The sequence below is a fragment of the Prinia subflava genome, chromosome 15 (assembly GCF_021018805.1).
Source record: "Prinia subflava isolate CZ2003 ecotype Zambia chromosome 15, Cam_Psub_1.2, whole genome shotgun sequence".
In the NCBI taxonomy this organism is placed as follows: Eukaryota; Metazoa; Chordata; class Aves; order Passeriformes; family Cisticolidae; genus Prinia; species Prinia subflava.
The window spans coordinates 14,274,367-14,287,642 of NC_086261.1; the positions used below are offsets into that span (position 1 = coordinate 14,274,367).

General features: G+C 42.7%; 1 protein-coding gene across 3 annotated transcripts in view; it reads right to left on the reverse strand.

Moving 5' to 3' along the window:
- DAPK2 (death associated protein kinase 2) overlaps positions 1 to 12,665 on the reverse strand; it is a 51,191-nt gene extending 38,526 nt beyond the window's left edge. Inside the window, exons 1-2 of one of the 3 annotated variants that reach the window (XR_010082346.1) lie at positions 11,308 to 11,419; positions 4,653 to 4,749 (exon numbers count right to left, since the gene is read on the reverse strand). Coding sequence is in view for 2 of the 3 variants with exons in the window: in XM_063412171.1 (XP_063268241.1) it covers positions 4,653 to 4,714 (62 nt within the window). In the remaining variant the exon portion in view is untranslated. Of the gene's footprint in view, positions 1 to 4,652; positions 4,750 to 11,307; positions 11,423 to 12,645 lie in introns of those variants that run through there. The other 2 variants (XM_063412171.1, XM_063412170.1) reach the window with 2 other exon arrangements.
- Between the last annotated feature and the right edge of the window lie 611 nt (positions 12,666 to 13,276).

Consider the following 13,276-nt stretch of genomic DNA (forward strand, 5'->3'; position numbering starts at 1 on the left):
TTCTCTGTTACTGTAGGTAGAGCAACTTTGTACTAGGAAAAAACCAAACAACAAAACCTTCCATCTTCTCTGCGCTTTCTGTAGCAAATATTGTATTTTGGAAACAGTTAAGGTAGCATTGAAAACTAATAAGGAAACCTGCTAGAAGGACTAAAGGAAAAAATTGAAGAACAGTGACTGTATCAGGCAGCTGATAACAATCACACTGATTGTGACCAAGTACCAGATGCCAAAACTGTTTCAGCAAAAGATTCACATACATGAAATATGACTTAGATTTGTAACAAGAAACATTAACAGAAGTGCTGGGTAGTCCTCAGGAATTAAATTACATTTTGCATCAAACACAAAGACCTGCTTTGTGTGTGTTGTAAAATAAAATAATCCAAAGTTATTCTTCAAAATTTAAAGAATTAATTCTAAGTGTAAACTAATCAAAGAACAGAGTTAAAGTTAATGTCTGAGAAAGCACAGTACTGAGCAATTTCTACAGTTAGAAGAAAACTTTCCTGGTATGCAGATACTGTGTGGTGTGAGTTAAGGCTAACCTGCCCAGCTGCAGCCACAGCCCTCTGTTTAGCAGGGAGGGCCCAACCAGCTGGGGGCCATGACTTTTTTATCCTAGATTTCCAGGTTCCTGCCGTACAAAGAATACCTGGGTTATCTCTGCTTTTTGTTTTCACTACATAAATAAATACCTAGTTACACTGTCAGAACAGCAACTTGTGCCAGGCTCCAAGGTCCCATTATCACTGGCAAAACGCTGCATTTGCTGTCCTTTAAAGCTTCACCCAGAAAATGGGGTTTCTGCTCTCTCAGAGTTGATCCTGCACACACAAGCACAGAGGAAGCTGGAACTTGTAGCTGGAGATGAGGAACTACAGGAAGCATAACAAGCCACTGAGGAAAGATGGAGTTTGGCTTTAACCATGAAACCACAGCCCAGGTCAGCAGGGGCTGAGAAATTGGAGGCTCAATTATGCCCAAACTAATCAACAGAAATCACCGTGATTATTTTCTGCATGAAGGCATTGACTGGCCCAGGAGATGAGGGATGAGCATAGCTCCCAGTTACTGAGACAGGCAAGAAACTGGAGTGGCAGGTGGTAAGGGTGGCCCACACTGTGGAGGAAGGCAGAGCCCCTTCCCTACAGTGAAAGGACAACAGTGAAGTAAAGGGGGAGACTTCCATGACCAGAAATATCACTGCAAGGTTTGTCTGGTTTTCTCTGTTAAGTGTGAATCCTTGCATGCTGCAGAGCTGAGCTGCAGGAGCAGGACACTGGCCCAGGACAGCAGTGGCCCACACCACCCTGCAGGAACACACTTTCTCAATGGGCACTGACATAAAACACTTTGGGAAAAGCTCCATGACATTTCCTACCCTCAGCCTCAACTTGACACACAACAGTGACACTGCCCAAAAGTCACAAATGTCAACAGCTCTCACAGCCTGGCTGGCACCACATATAGGTAATAGATTAATGACTCTATGATACATCCTTTTATAAATCACACTGCACATCTCAAATTCCAGTACCTACCACCACCATCAGTGTTTGCTAGTACAGCTGGAAAGGGCTCCTGCATGTTTGTGTAACACTTTTTGTTCAGTGAGTCACAACTACCCATCCAAAACACAACAACTGAAACATTATATTAAAGGCTTTCCAGTGAGCTTTATTGCTGCCACTTTCCTGAAACTATATTCCTAGCTGAGCAGGGTAGTTCTTTCTCTAGGCCTACTCTGCACTTGATTTAAGATTTTTCCATTCTTGGTTGCCTCCAGCTGTCACCTCCCTTGTCACAAGAACCAGCAGTTATTTCACCTGCTGCATAGTCCCAAGAAGAGAAGTTAGTCTTCATTTCTTCACATTTTTCAAGGATTTTCACTGATTTGGCATGTAGTTAATATCCCTGCAAATGGCTTAGGCCAGGACCCTCCTTAAAACAGCCCAAATTGTTAAAGCTGTATTATTTCTTTATAATGTTGAAATTTGCTAAATTCACTTTAGAGAGTCCTCTTTTTAAGCTTCCTTTCAGCTATGGCTAGAGAACCTCAGTCCCCACAGACTTGAAAGTGACTGATACTATCTTGAGGGAAACAACACAATTATACAGGTATATTTGTAGTATTGCACACATTCAGCATAGGCCATGTTAAGCTTCCCAACCACAGCTGCTATAACAAACAAGGCCATCAGCAATTTGTTTCTAATGCCACATGCCTGACAGATTGCTCCCTGTGTGTACCCTTTGAAGAAGTTGAGCAACAGAGGTTGGTATAAGATTAATATTTGAAAGACTGAGGGAATGCTGGAGCTAAGCAGCTGGTCAGAGCACACAGCTGCAGCCACGGAAAACCTGCTCCCTTCTCTGCAAAATGCCTTCTCTCACACCCCTGCCTTGGCACACGAGACAACCACACTGACACCCCCCTCCAGGCTGCTCTCAGCTCTGCAGGGGCTGCGAGGATGATGTGGCTGGCAGTGCCCACCCCCACTCTCCGTGTCAGGGTTTTACACGGCTGGAGCTGGGGAGCTTTGCTGTGGTCACCTCAGTGCAGCTGTGACAGGAAGCACCTCCTTTCGTCACCAGGCCAGAGAGCTCAGCCTCTGCAGTCTGTGGTGGGAGCGTTCTTTACCGAGCGCTGTGCAAAGACTTTCAGATAAAACAGGTGCTGGCTCTGTCAGAGAGACCCTCTATTTTATCTCATGGTTGAATCCCAGCTAGAACAAGCACTAGGCCTGTGTTTACAACTCGTTTTATTCTTAAGAAGTAAAAAATTCACTAAGGAGGACAAGAACAGGACAGACTCTTCACAGATGTTGTTTGAAAACATTTGTTTATGATAATAAATGAATCCTTTAACCTACCTCTACCTGCCAGTAACTAACAGCTTGTTGCAAAGTGAACTAATAAAAGGCATCTACAGGTTCTAAGGGCATCAGTCAGCATTGGACAGGATCAGTCACTGCAATGTGTCCAGCATGTTAACTTCCTTCTAGCAAAGCAAGATACCCTTTGTCACTGGCAGAGCCAGTAGTTCCTGCCCAGAGATAAGGAGTCGTGATGAACCAGCTGACACTGCACATCTAACACACAAAACCTGGAAATGAAAATACACTCAGACACTGTCACATTGTGATGGCTTGGGTTTGTTATTTTTTTGTTAAGGTTGGGATAAAGATATGGGAAATGTTAAGTTTGAATATGGACTTGGAATGTTTATTTTATTTATTTATAGGCTCACGTAGTGTGAGCTTTTAGGAAATGAAGGTAAAGCAGAGTTGTTTTAATTTTTTTTAAAGGTTATTTAAGAGATTTTTACTTAATAATAAGGTAATACTTATATTATTTATGCTTTTGATTTAATACTGATTATTTCAGGTCTGCAGTGCGGATTTTTTTTTACTTAATTATAGAAAACTGCTTAAACTTATGAAGAAGATAGAAGAAGAAGGTGAAGAAGAAGAATAAAAGTAATACTCAAAATTTTTTATTTTACTTTATATGTATTATTATGTACTAAAACCCCAAATTCTTAGTTTCTAGGACTCCAACATCTCCCTCTCCTGTTTAAATTAGTTGTTTTTTGTGTATAGGAAAGATATATGATATTTAAATTCGACATATTTGTTAAAGTTGTTTAGATATTTGTTTTAGATTGTTTAATTAGTAAGTTTGTATTATTAAAAGTAATTGAAAAGTAAAATATTTCATAGAACTTTATATTTTTACACTATTATTTAATGCAAGAATTTTATCACATTACTGAATTTTCTATTTTTTCTATTGATATAAAATTTAAGGTTTATAGTTTTTGTATGTGGGATAAGAGGTGTTTGTTATTAGTTATAGTCTTTGTGTACTTTGTGTGTTTGCTTTTTTGTTTTTGGGCTTGTTAGTGTGTGCTTGATACAATTTTATGGGTTTTGTTGGAATTTATTTGTGGTTTGTATTTGTAGAAATATAAGTAAGCTTTTTGTTATAAGTTAATAGAGAAAGTGTATTTTGATGGAAAAATGGGTAACTTTTACTAAAACTTAAAATAATTAGGAAAAAAATTGGACATAATTAAGAATATTTTAGATGATAAGTATAATTAATGATTATTAATAATAATATCTGCAAAGTCGAATTATTATTAATTATTAAAATACTGTTTTATTATTTTAGCATTTGTAATAGTTGAAAACTTTTTTTAGTGAGGACTTGGGTTTTTTGGGGGGTTAAGGTTTTTAGATTTATTTTAAAGATTGGTTTAGCTGTTATATTTGTAGGGTTAAATTGTTGAGTTAAAGTAGTTTGTATTTAGTTTTTTGGTGTAGAAAAACATCTGGGAACAGGCACATGAACTCAAGTCTAAAGCACGGACACAGGTGACACCTATCTACAAACATGTAGACAATGCAAACATACCTTTTGTTGTCCTAGTTGCAAGAAAAGAAATAGGAAAAACGGCACATTTAATCTAAAGGAAAAAACAAAAAAACCTACAAGAAAGTCCCATCCAAAGCAGAGTCTTTGTTAAGGTGTGTGTTGCTACTGTAGTATATTGTAACTGATCCAGGCTATCACACAGAAGGAAGATGCAAATATCCCCCTGTGTCAGCTTTCAGAATCATGTGGTGTCACCAGTACGACCTTACCTTCCCAGTTCTTCACCAATTTCATAAACATCCTCCACCTTCTGTTGCTTGAAGAAAGCCATGCTTGGTCATTCATTGATGCTCAAGGATGATGCAGCTAGAATATTAATGAAGAATGGCATTCATTACATCTTGCAAGAGGCTAAGTCTCAGTAATACACATTGGTGGTATAGGCACTTTGGATCCATTGTAGCTCATTTATGGCCAAAGTTACCACTAATAATCAAAATAACTAATTCAGCAGTCTCAGCCAAATAGTGAGGGTTTGAATCTGGAATGAGATGAGTGCCTTTAAGTGAAGGAGATTCTTGGCCACTACTGACGTACCCAATAACACACCTAACTAGAAGTACAGAACACACCAAGAAACACAAATGTGATAAAAGGAAAATTAATTAATAATTCGAGAAAGTTCTGGACAATAAAGCCTCCACACTACACTAAAGAGAACCAGCACGAGAATTAGCATTACAGACTCCCTCAGGCAGATCCTGAGCCAGGGAGACCAGGAGGCAGAGCTTCCTTTTTCTCAGGTCAGGCAGTGCTCCTGAAGTACACGGGCTGGACAGCACACAGACTTTTGAACTGCTGCTGGAAAAAAGTGCTGTGATTCCCTCTCCAGAGCTTTCAGCACATCTTCCATCATGCACTGCAGATGTTTCAAATGAGAAGAACACCAGCAGCATCTGCTGCAGGTGTTATTTTGTGTAACTGTGCAGTTTGCTTCCTGAACACTGTCTTTTAAGCTAATAATCTTTGTGAGCTCTGAAAATATATAAGCCTCACACTGCTGTGCTGGAGCATCTGTGCATTATGCTGGGCTGTTTCTGGATGAGGAGAAGATGAGAACTCACATTATGCCTTGGGATGCACCTCCACAGCAATGTATGTTATGGTAACAGAATAGATTTGAACAGAATAATTGGCCAGTCAGGTCATGACCTGTTTGTTGTTCCCTGAGGAGATGAACACTGGCACTATGCCCAATGGCCCAAATATCCACTGTTTAGATCAGAACATGTAAAACAGCTGTAAGGCTTCTAGCACCACAATAAAATCTAACTTTATGGAGACATACAGTTATTCTCAAAAATCTCTATGCTCAGCAGCGTATCTTGTCAATGTAATGTGCTTTGCTTTATGAATCCCAGATGCTGCTTCCTTCAGAGGCATTGGGAACTTCCAAGTTCCATATCTCTATACAGCTCCTGCATATTTTTAAATTGTAGTCATTGATATCTGACTGGTGCATATTATGAAGCATATTTCGCAAGCAAACAAAGCTCTATTTTGATCCTTTAGAGAGAAGTTCAATTCAGTGTTGCAAGAAGATTCAGCAGACCTATAAAACAGGACTAAGTATGAAAGAGCAATTGCAGTATTTCTGTCAAACTGAAAGGCACACAAATTGAAGATTTTTCTCCAACAAAAGCAGGTATTGTATGCAGAAAATACATTGCAAAAATCCAACAATTCCTCAACACACCCCCAAACTGTCATCATTCATTCACCTCAGAAAAAAAGATTGGTTGCTATTTTTTGCCCCAGCCCTTTTTACAAACCACTGGATTCTAATACACGTGTGGCATGTTGAGTATCAATTCCTTTTCAAATAGATTCCTTTATTATTTCAAAGGAATGAAACTTTCTCAAGTCTCCTAGTACTTCTACATAAATATATATTTTTAGTTGAAGTTAGCAAAACCTACCCATTAGGAGAAAAATTCTTTGATTGCTGTATGTCAAGCAGGGCTACTACATTAACGCTTACAGCCACAGCTTCACCACTGTCAGATGACGAGGTTTATTTCAGTTCTGCATCGGGACTGTGACCTGAGCTCTCTGAAGGTGTCTGTGGTGACAGGTCTGCTGTGGTGTGACACGACTGGCACGCACCTGGCACATGACCCAAGCACACCTATTCCTGCCACATGTCAGAAGTGACCATTTCATGACACCCTTGCCTCAGCAGAGGAGAGGAGGTGCAAGGCGTCCCTCACATGCGCTCAGGAGCAGCACTGCTGGAGAGCTGCACTGCACAAGAAACGGCTCAAGGGCTTTGAGGCTGCTGCACTTCTATTAACAAACCTGCTCAAACCCCACTTTCAAAGCTCTGTAATGGAGACAAACGTGCCTCTCTTGCCCTCCTGTGTAACAGTGCTTTAGCAATGATCTCTTTTGTCGGGCTACCCAAGGCAAATGGGAGAAACCACACAAGCAGTGACACTGAAGCCCAGCGTAACTACCACACTATTAAATACATTGTAGAAACCAACACTTGCATTGGTGAGCATGATGCACTGCAATGTGTGTTATTATTTTTCCATTTTCTGTCATGGCTTTGTTGATATTTTCATAGTTTTTCAAGGTGAAGCCACGTGAACTGTTAACTCTGTTGCTCAATAATTTCCTTCCCAAAACCATGTTCATGCTCGGGACGAAAATGTCTATTTTACATCTCAATGCAAATAAGCAACTCAAATGTCACTTTGTAAGCAAATTACAAAGTGATTTATACAAAGTGAAGAATACTTGAAGTATTCCTCAAGAAACCTTTTATAATCTCACTGAAAGATCACTGGTTAGAGCTTGAAACTACACTCTTTAAAGCTTGACTCATATTTACAAGAATGAGGACATGTCTGAGCTATTTGCTCTTTACTAAGTTTATATAATATTGCTTGCTATTGCTCAGAGCAGAATTTTCTGAAGTGTTGGCTGCATTCAGCCTTCACAGACTTCAAAAAAGCAAGCAAAGGACAATGCCAAGCCTTGCTGAAAACCCCAAACCTTTCGCTCATCCTGAACTGCAAAATTACACCCTGAGCACATGCAAATGTCAAGTACAGGTAAATGCCTGGGTAATAAGAGATGTTGCTGAGACTTGCTCAGAGATTGTAAATCCCTCAAGCTGACTACTCCCTTCATCAGAATCCAAGGTACATGGTTATAAATGGTATTAAAGCAAACACACCTAAAAAGTCATTGTTTTTAAGAAAGAGTTCATTGCCATTTAGAGGAGCAAGTTTAAAAGATTGCTTTGGGAGGGGGAACCCGCCCGAAATGCATCTGTGAACACAGTCACTTAATGTTTGATTGAAAAGTTCACTCATTTCCCAGCATCCTGCAAAGAACACAGCTGATTCTGCAGGTGCATAGAATCCATGCAAAAATAACCAGGAATTTCCCATCCCTTCTGCTGATCTCTCAACTTACACCCATTTCTGCAGAGGTCAAAGCAGTAAGTTAAATCTCCCACAAAGGACCCATTCAAGCCCAGAGCCTTGCTTCTGAAGGCTGAAGACCAAACTGTTGCCCAGTGTTCAGACCCCCAGTGGTACCTCTGATGTGTTGATGTTTCCCATGTCTATCACTTCATGTTACCCTATCCTGCCTTCCATAGATATCTCTCCCTGGCTTTCACCCAACAGTCACACTTAGCAAATGCCCAAAATAGATCAGACACTTGATGACCTAAAGCAACTGTCATTGGCACAGCACAAGGGGGTAAGCCCACAAAAGACAGCCTTCATATGCTTAAAATTCACCTGAAATAGAAGTGCCATTCACAAGCATGAATGTTACCCTCTCAGACAATATACCTTCACCCTAGGAAACTCAGGTGATTTCACTTTCAAAGATTTCTTATACTACAGGATTTTCATTGGACACCATTTACAAGTACAGAGCACAAGTCCATCAAAGCAGGAATGAGAGCATTTATTTTTTTGCTAGTCAGGTGGTGATTTTTCTTATGGTGGCCAGTGAAGGCGGGCAGAATTAGAGACGGACAGCCATCCATCTTGGACTCAGACAAAAACGTTTTTGAGAATCTGAGGAAAGAGATACACACCTTATGCTAACACTTCAGGGGCATCTCCCCTCCTCCTCCCCACAGTAAGCATTTTCATATGAAGGCCAGCTTCTACTCAGTATTTATATTGCTGTGTTTCCATAATGATACTCCATAGTATAGTATATATAGTTTAGTATAAGAACACAATACTTCACCTTTTACTGCTGTATCCAACTCTCCTTAACAGAGGCCAAACACACCACAAGGAGAAAAGTATTGTTTCTCTTGTGTGAATGATTTTACTACAGACATTGAACAAAGCCGTAGCAAACCCAGAAATAGGATACAAGCTCTGAGATGGCAGTTTCAGGCACTAAAAACATGTCCTGCCTCATCTCTTCACATTCTTCCTAAACTCTGCCCAGCCATAAAATAGGATATTTACCTTAAGAAATCACAGTTTCCCACTGTGATCTAAGGCATATATTTACACACACATATTTGCATCAGTACAATCCCTGGATAAACACATTCTTACTGCAGTAGAGAAGGGCCTTTTTAGTGCAGCTTGTGCTGTGTGTAAAGGACATAAATCTACAGAAACCCACTCTTCTGCAGAGAGTGACAGAACCTCTCTCAAGAGGAGCAGAAGAAAGTTCTATATCTCTCCTCTAATGAACTTTTCCCTGCACAGGTAATTGATTAGCCTGTCATTACCAAATTATGTGACAATCAGTGACTGGTTTATACATGTCAAACCCATGATAAATGTCCATCCACTAGTGAACAAGAGCAGAATACAGAAATCAGAGGTGAGAACAAAACTGTTAGACCACCTCCCTTGCCAACAGCCTTGAACTTTTTTTCCTTAGGGTTTCTTCTGTCCTAAGGAAACCAGTTTCAAGTGACTGAGGTAACAGCTGGATAATCTGACTTTCTCAAGTACACCTGACAAGAGCTGAATCATTAAGCCCTTTGCCAAACTCAGAAGCATTCCCTGTGGCATGCGTTTATATTACAAAATATTAGTTATGCTAAACCAAAATCCCAAACCCATTAGAACAGATCAAAGTAAAAGCTTCCCATATGAACTGTCTTATAATACTGAAAAATGACCAAAATCAATTTAGAATAAAAACCAGAATGTTTTAAATTAATGATCTGGAAAAAAAACCCCAAACCCCCAAACTCATTAAACAAATTAAAGTTATATTGTTTCCTAGTTTTGGTGTTTTATGCTAAAACTAAACAGTTACTTATAAGCAATTAACTATTTTCTTCTTTCACTTTCATTCCTTTTTTCACCCTTCTTTCTCTTTTCTTTTATCCCACAAAAGACTAAGTAATTTCAACAGGAAAAACAAACAAACAAACAAACAGACAAACAAAAAAAAAACCAAACAACCCAAGTGAGTTTTACCCTCTGCTTTCAAGTAAGCGCAGCACAGTTAGAAGTTCTATTAATTTCAGCAAACCCTTATTTTCACTGAAACATTCTCCTGTCAGAAAACAAAAGTAGCCTAAAAATTTTTCTGCCAGGAAATTGAGGCAACTATTACTACCTGTGTGTCTATAAAAACCACAAAACACACCCAGCATCTGAGCAATTCAGTCCTATTACAGAATCAGTGTTCCTGCTACTAACTCTCAAGGGCTCCCTTTCTGACCTCGCAAATTTACCCTGCAGTAATTACATGCGTGGCAAATGACCCAAGACTATTTCCAAGCCTCTACTTCAAGCACACGTACCAACTACATTGGCTCTGCGGCTAATTCCAGCCCCCAGCCAAGGGCAGGAATCCCAAAGCCCGGCGTGCCTGAGTGATGAGCTGAGCGGGAACGCAGCCTAAACACTCAGGGTGCAGGGGAAGCCTTCAATGCCAGGCAAGCTGGCACGGCATGGGCAGAGCCCTGCTCCTCATCGCTGAGGCGCCTGCAAGGATTACTGCTGCACAAAACTCACATCACTGCCCCAAAGCCAAGGGAGACCTCACCTCTGCCATCTGTGTTTCTTGCACAAGCAATTCAAAGGCACAGGAAAGTCTGACACCAGCTGACGTTTCAGAAGAGAGCCAGAACTGAGCTTTTCCCTCACTCATTAAGCAGGTGAGTACCGCGATTTTGGTCCTTTCGCAGCTGGTGACCGATCAGCCAAAGCAGGAGCAATTGCCACACATTTTCGTCCTCTAAGTCACATCTTCCTTCCTGACTGTCCTCCACAAGGATGCAGGCCAGGCCAAACCAGTCCCTCCACCGCGCTGTGTTGCTTCAGGACCCCCGGCTCACTGGCCAGAGGAACAGGTGCAAAGAAAGCCAAGTTTTCTTGAGTGAAAGTGAAGTTGTTTGAGAGAAAAGGCAGGAAGAAACTTGCGGATAAACTATGGAAATTGCACAGCATTCGCTGAGCGCTATCAGCAAGCTAAGCCTGAAAGCCCGGACGAACCATCCCTCGGACATGAACATCCTCGGCCAGGAACAGCGCCAGGCCGAGCGGCCACCAACAGGGGCACTGGTGGAAGCGCTGCACTGCCCGGCCCCTGTGGGACCTGCGCGGGGATAAAGGACAGCTGTTCGTGGTGGGGCTGCTCGAGGAGCTGCCTTTCCCCCCGGCTGGCGGCTGCGGCAACGCACAGAGCCAGCGCAGCCACCGTGAGGAGGGTCCGCACCCGCGCCGGCCCCGGGGCTGCCCGGCCAGAGCGGCTGCACAGCCGCGACACCTCAGCCCCCGAACCGCGGCACAGGCGGGACACGGAGCGGGAGCGCCGTGAGGGCGGCTCAGCCTAAGGGACGGACCCAGAGGAACTCGCAAAGGGGAACCTGCGGAGGCGCCGCCGGCTGAGGGGGCAGCGCGCACTTACCGCGTCCCCCGGGCTCGCTGAACGCGCAGGGTCTGGCCGGGCTGGGCGGAGGCTGAGGGAGCGGCGGGGCCCTGCCCACCGCCCGCCCCGGGCCCGGAGGGACGGCTGAGGGAGGGCCCCGGCTCCGCGCTCCGCCCAGGGCAGACCGTGAGGGGAGGGCGAGGGGTGCCGGGCTGGCCGCGGGGACCCCGGGCAATCGCGCTGGCCGCAGCAATGCTGTCTGCATGGGAGTGCCGGGCCGATGCAGCCTCCGGGACACCCAGTACCACCCGCACTGCGCCAGCCCTGCACTGCCGCTGATGGGGATGCAGATACCTCAAGCCGGGCCAGTCCAAAGCCTTTCAACACAGCTCACCCAGGCTGACTGGGAAACATCCCAGATGTAGAATCCCATTTTCTTGCTTTAGTAGATACACGATATGTGAAAGCAATACCAAGAAAATAAGACTGAGGAGGCAAATCCAATGGAGGGGCACTTAAGTTGTGTAAGCCTTATTTCTGTACTCTATACAAGCTTCGACTGGTTACTGCATGGTGTGAAACTCATCCAGTGAAATTGCCCATTGTTTCAAGAAACCTCTGTCACAAAAACAGCACAGGTTTCCAGACCTCAGCGGGCAGCTCAAGCTGCATTCACATGCACTATTCTAACAAACCTCTGCCATCCTCCTTCCCAAGCTGCCGTAGCCCAAGTGCTGGCTTCCAACAATGACACACTTCATCTGTACATTCTCCTATCATAAAGACATCCCCAAGACCTGTAAAACTAGATTGTCTCTGGCTTTATTTGGCACATAGTAATTGCAGTAAACACTCTTAGGTCTCCTTAAATTTCTTCTGGGCAAGTTAATATCTATCGTTTGCTAATATGAAATGATGTGGGATTGTTCACACCTTCAAAATAAATTACAAGTGCCAAGTTGCCTTCACTTCCAATCCTCTATGTGATTACGGTAACACAATGTTAATGGCAAATTATCATACATAAAATAAGCAGGATGTTTTCCTTTGCAGAAAGGTGTGAAGGTAGATAAATTTAAGAGTGATTTTATTCTAGGCAAGTACCTTAATGGCAGTGATTTTTGTTATCACAATTAAAAAGAAACTTTCCTTGTCCCAAGTCAAGAGGAGTGAACTGTGCCCCTGATTGCCTGCCCTGGGAGTGGTGTTCACAGCCCATGAGTTCCACCCGGCTCTTCCAACTCCAAAAGGAAAGTGTCTGCATCTGACCCACACAGTATCAGGGAGGAGAACAGGAAATGGGAGCAACAGTAAATGTTTCAAAGGGCAGTGGAAGCATTCAGAACTCTCTCAAAAGGAAAGAAAGATATTTCTCACCTTTAGTTCTACAATGGGATATGATCACATGGAAGTCACAGCAATCATACTACAAAATTCTCAGAGCAAAGGGCATAGGAGGAAGGCCACCTCTTTTGCTTGCTCCTCGCTGCAAGGAAGGGAACAAAACATCCTGAGAGGCTACAATTGCTTTTGAAATTGGGAGAAGCTCTCCTTAGACCCAGAATAACCTCATTTTGAAAAAAGGTTGCCAAGAGCAGCAAAGGTAGATTGAATCCCACCCCTGCTGCCACATCCATGGGGCTTGTAAGCCCAAATACAGGTTCTGCCTAAGTAGGATGCTGCTCTTTCATAGTTCTGTAGTTATTCACCCTTAAAACACTAACTCAAGACTTCTTTGTAACACCTTTGGATGAAGGTAAAAGCCTTTATGTACATACAGGGCAAGAACAGAAAACTCAAACATGAGCAGAGTTTCAAGTAGGCAGCAGCAGCAAACACTGCAGCCACGCATTTGCCAGCCTCCTTTAGAAGTGACAAAGCAGGAAACCCATACTTCATGTTCCAAAGGGGGAGTTCCAGGATTAAAACACAGAAAAACACCACCTGCATTTCTTGAGCAGGCAAATAGCTTATTCCACAGTTCAATCACCAATCACAGTGCCTGAAG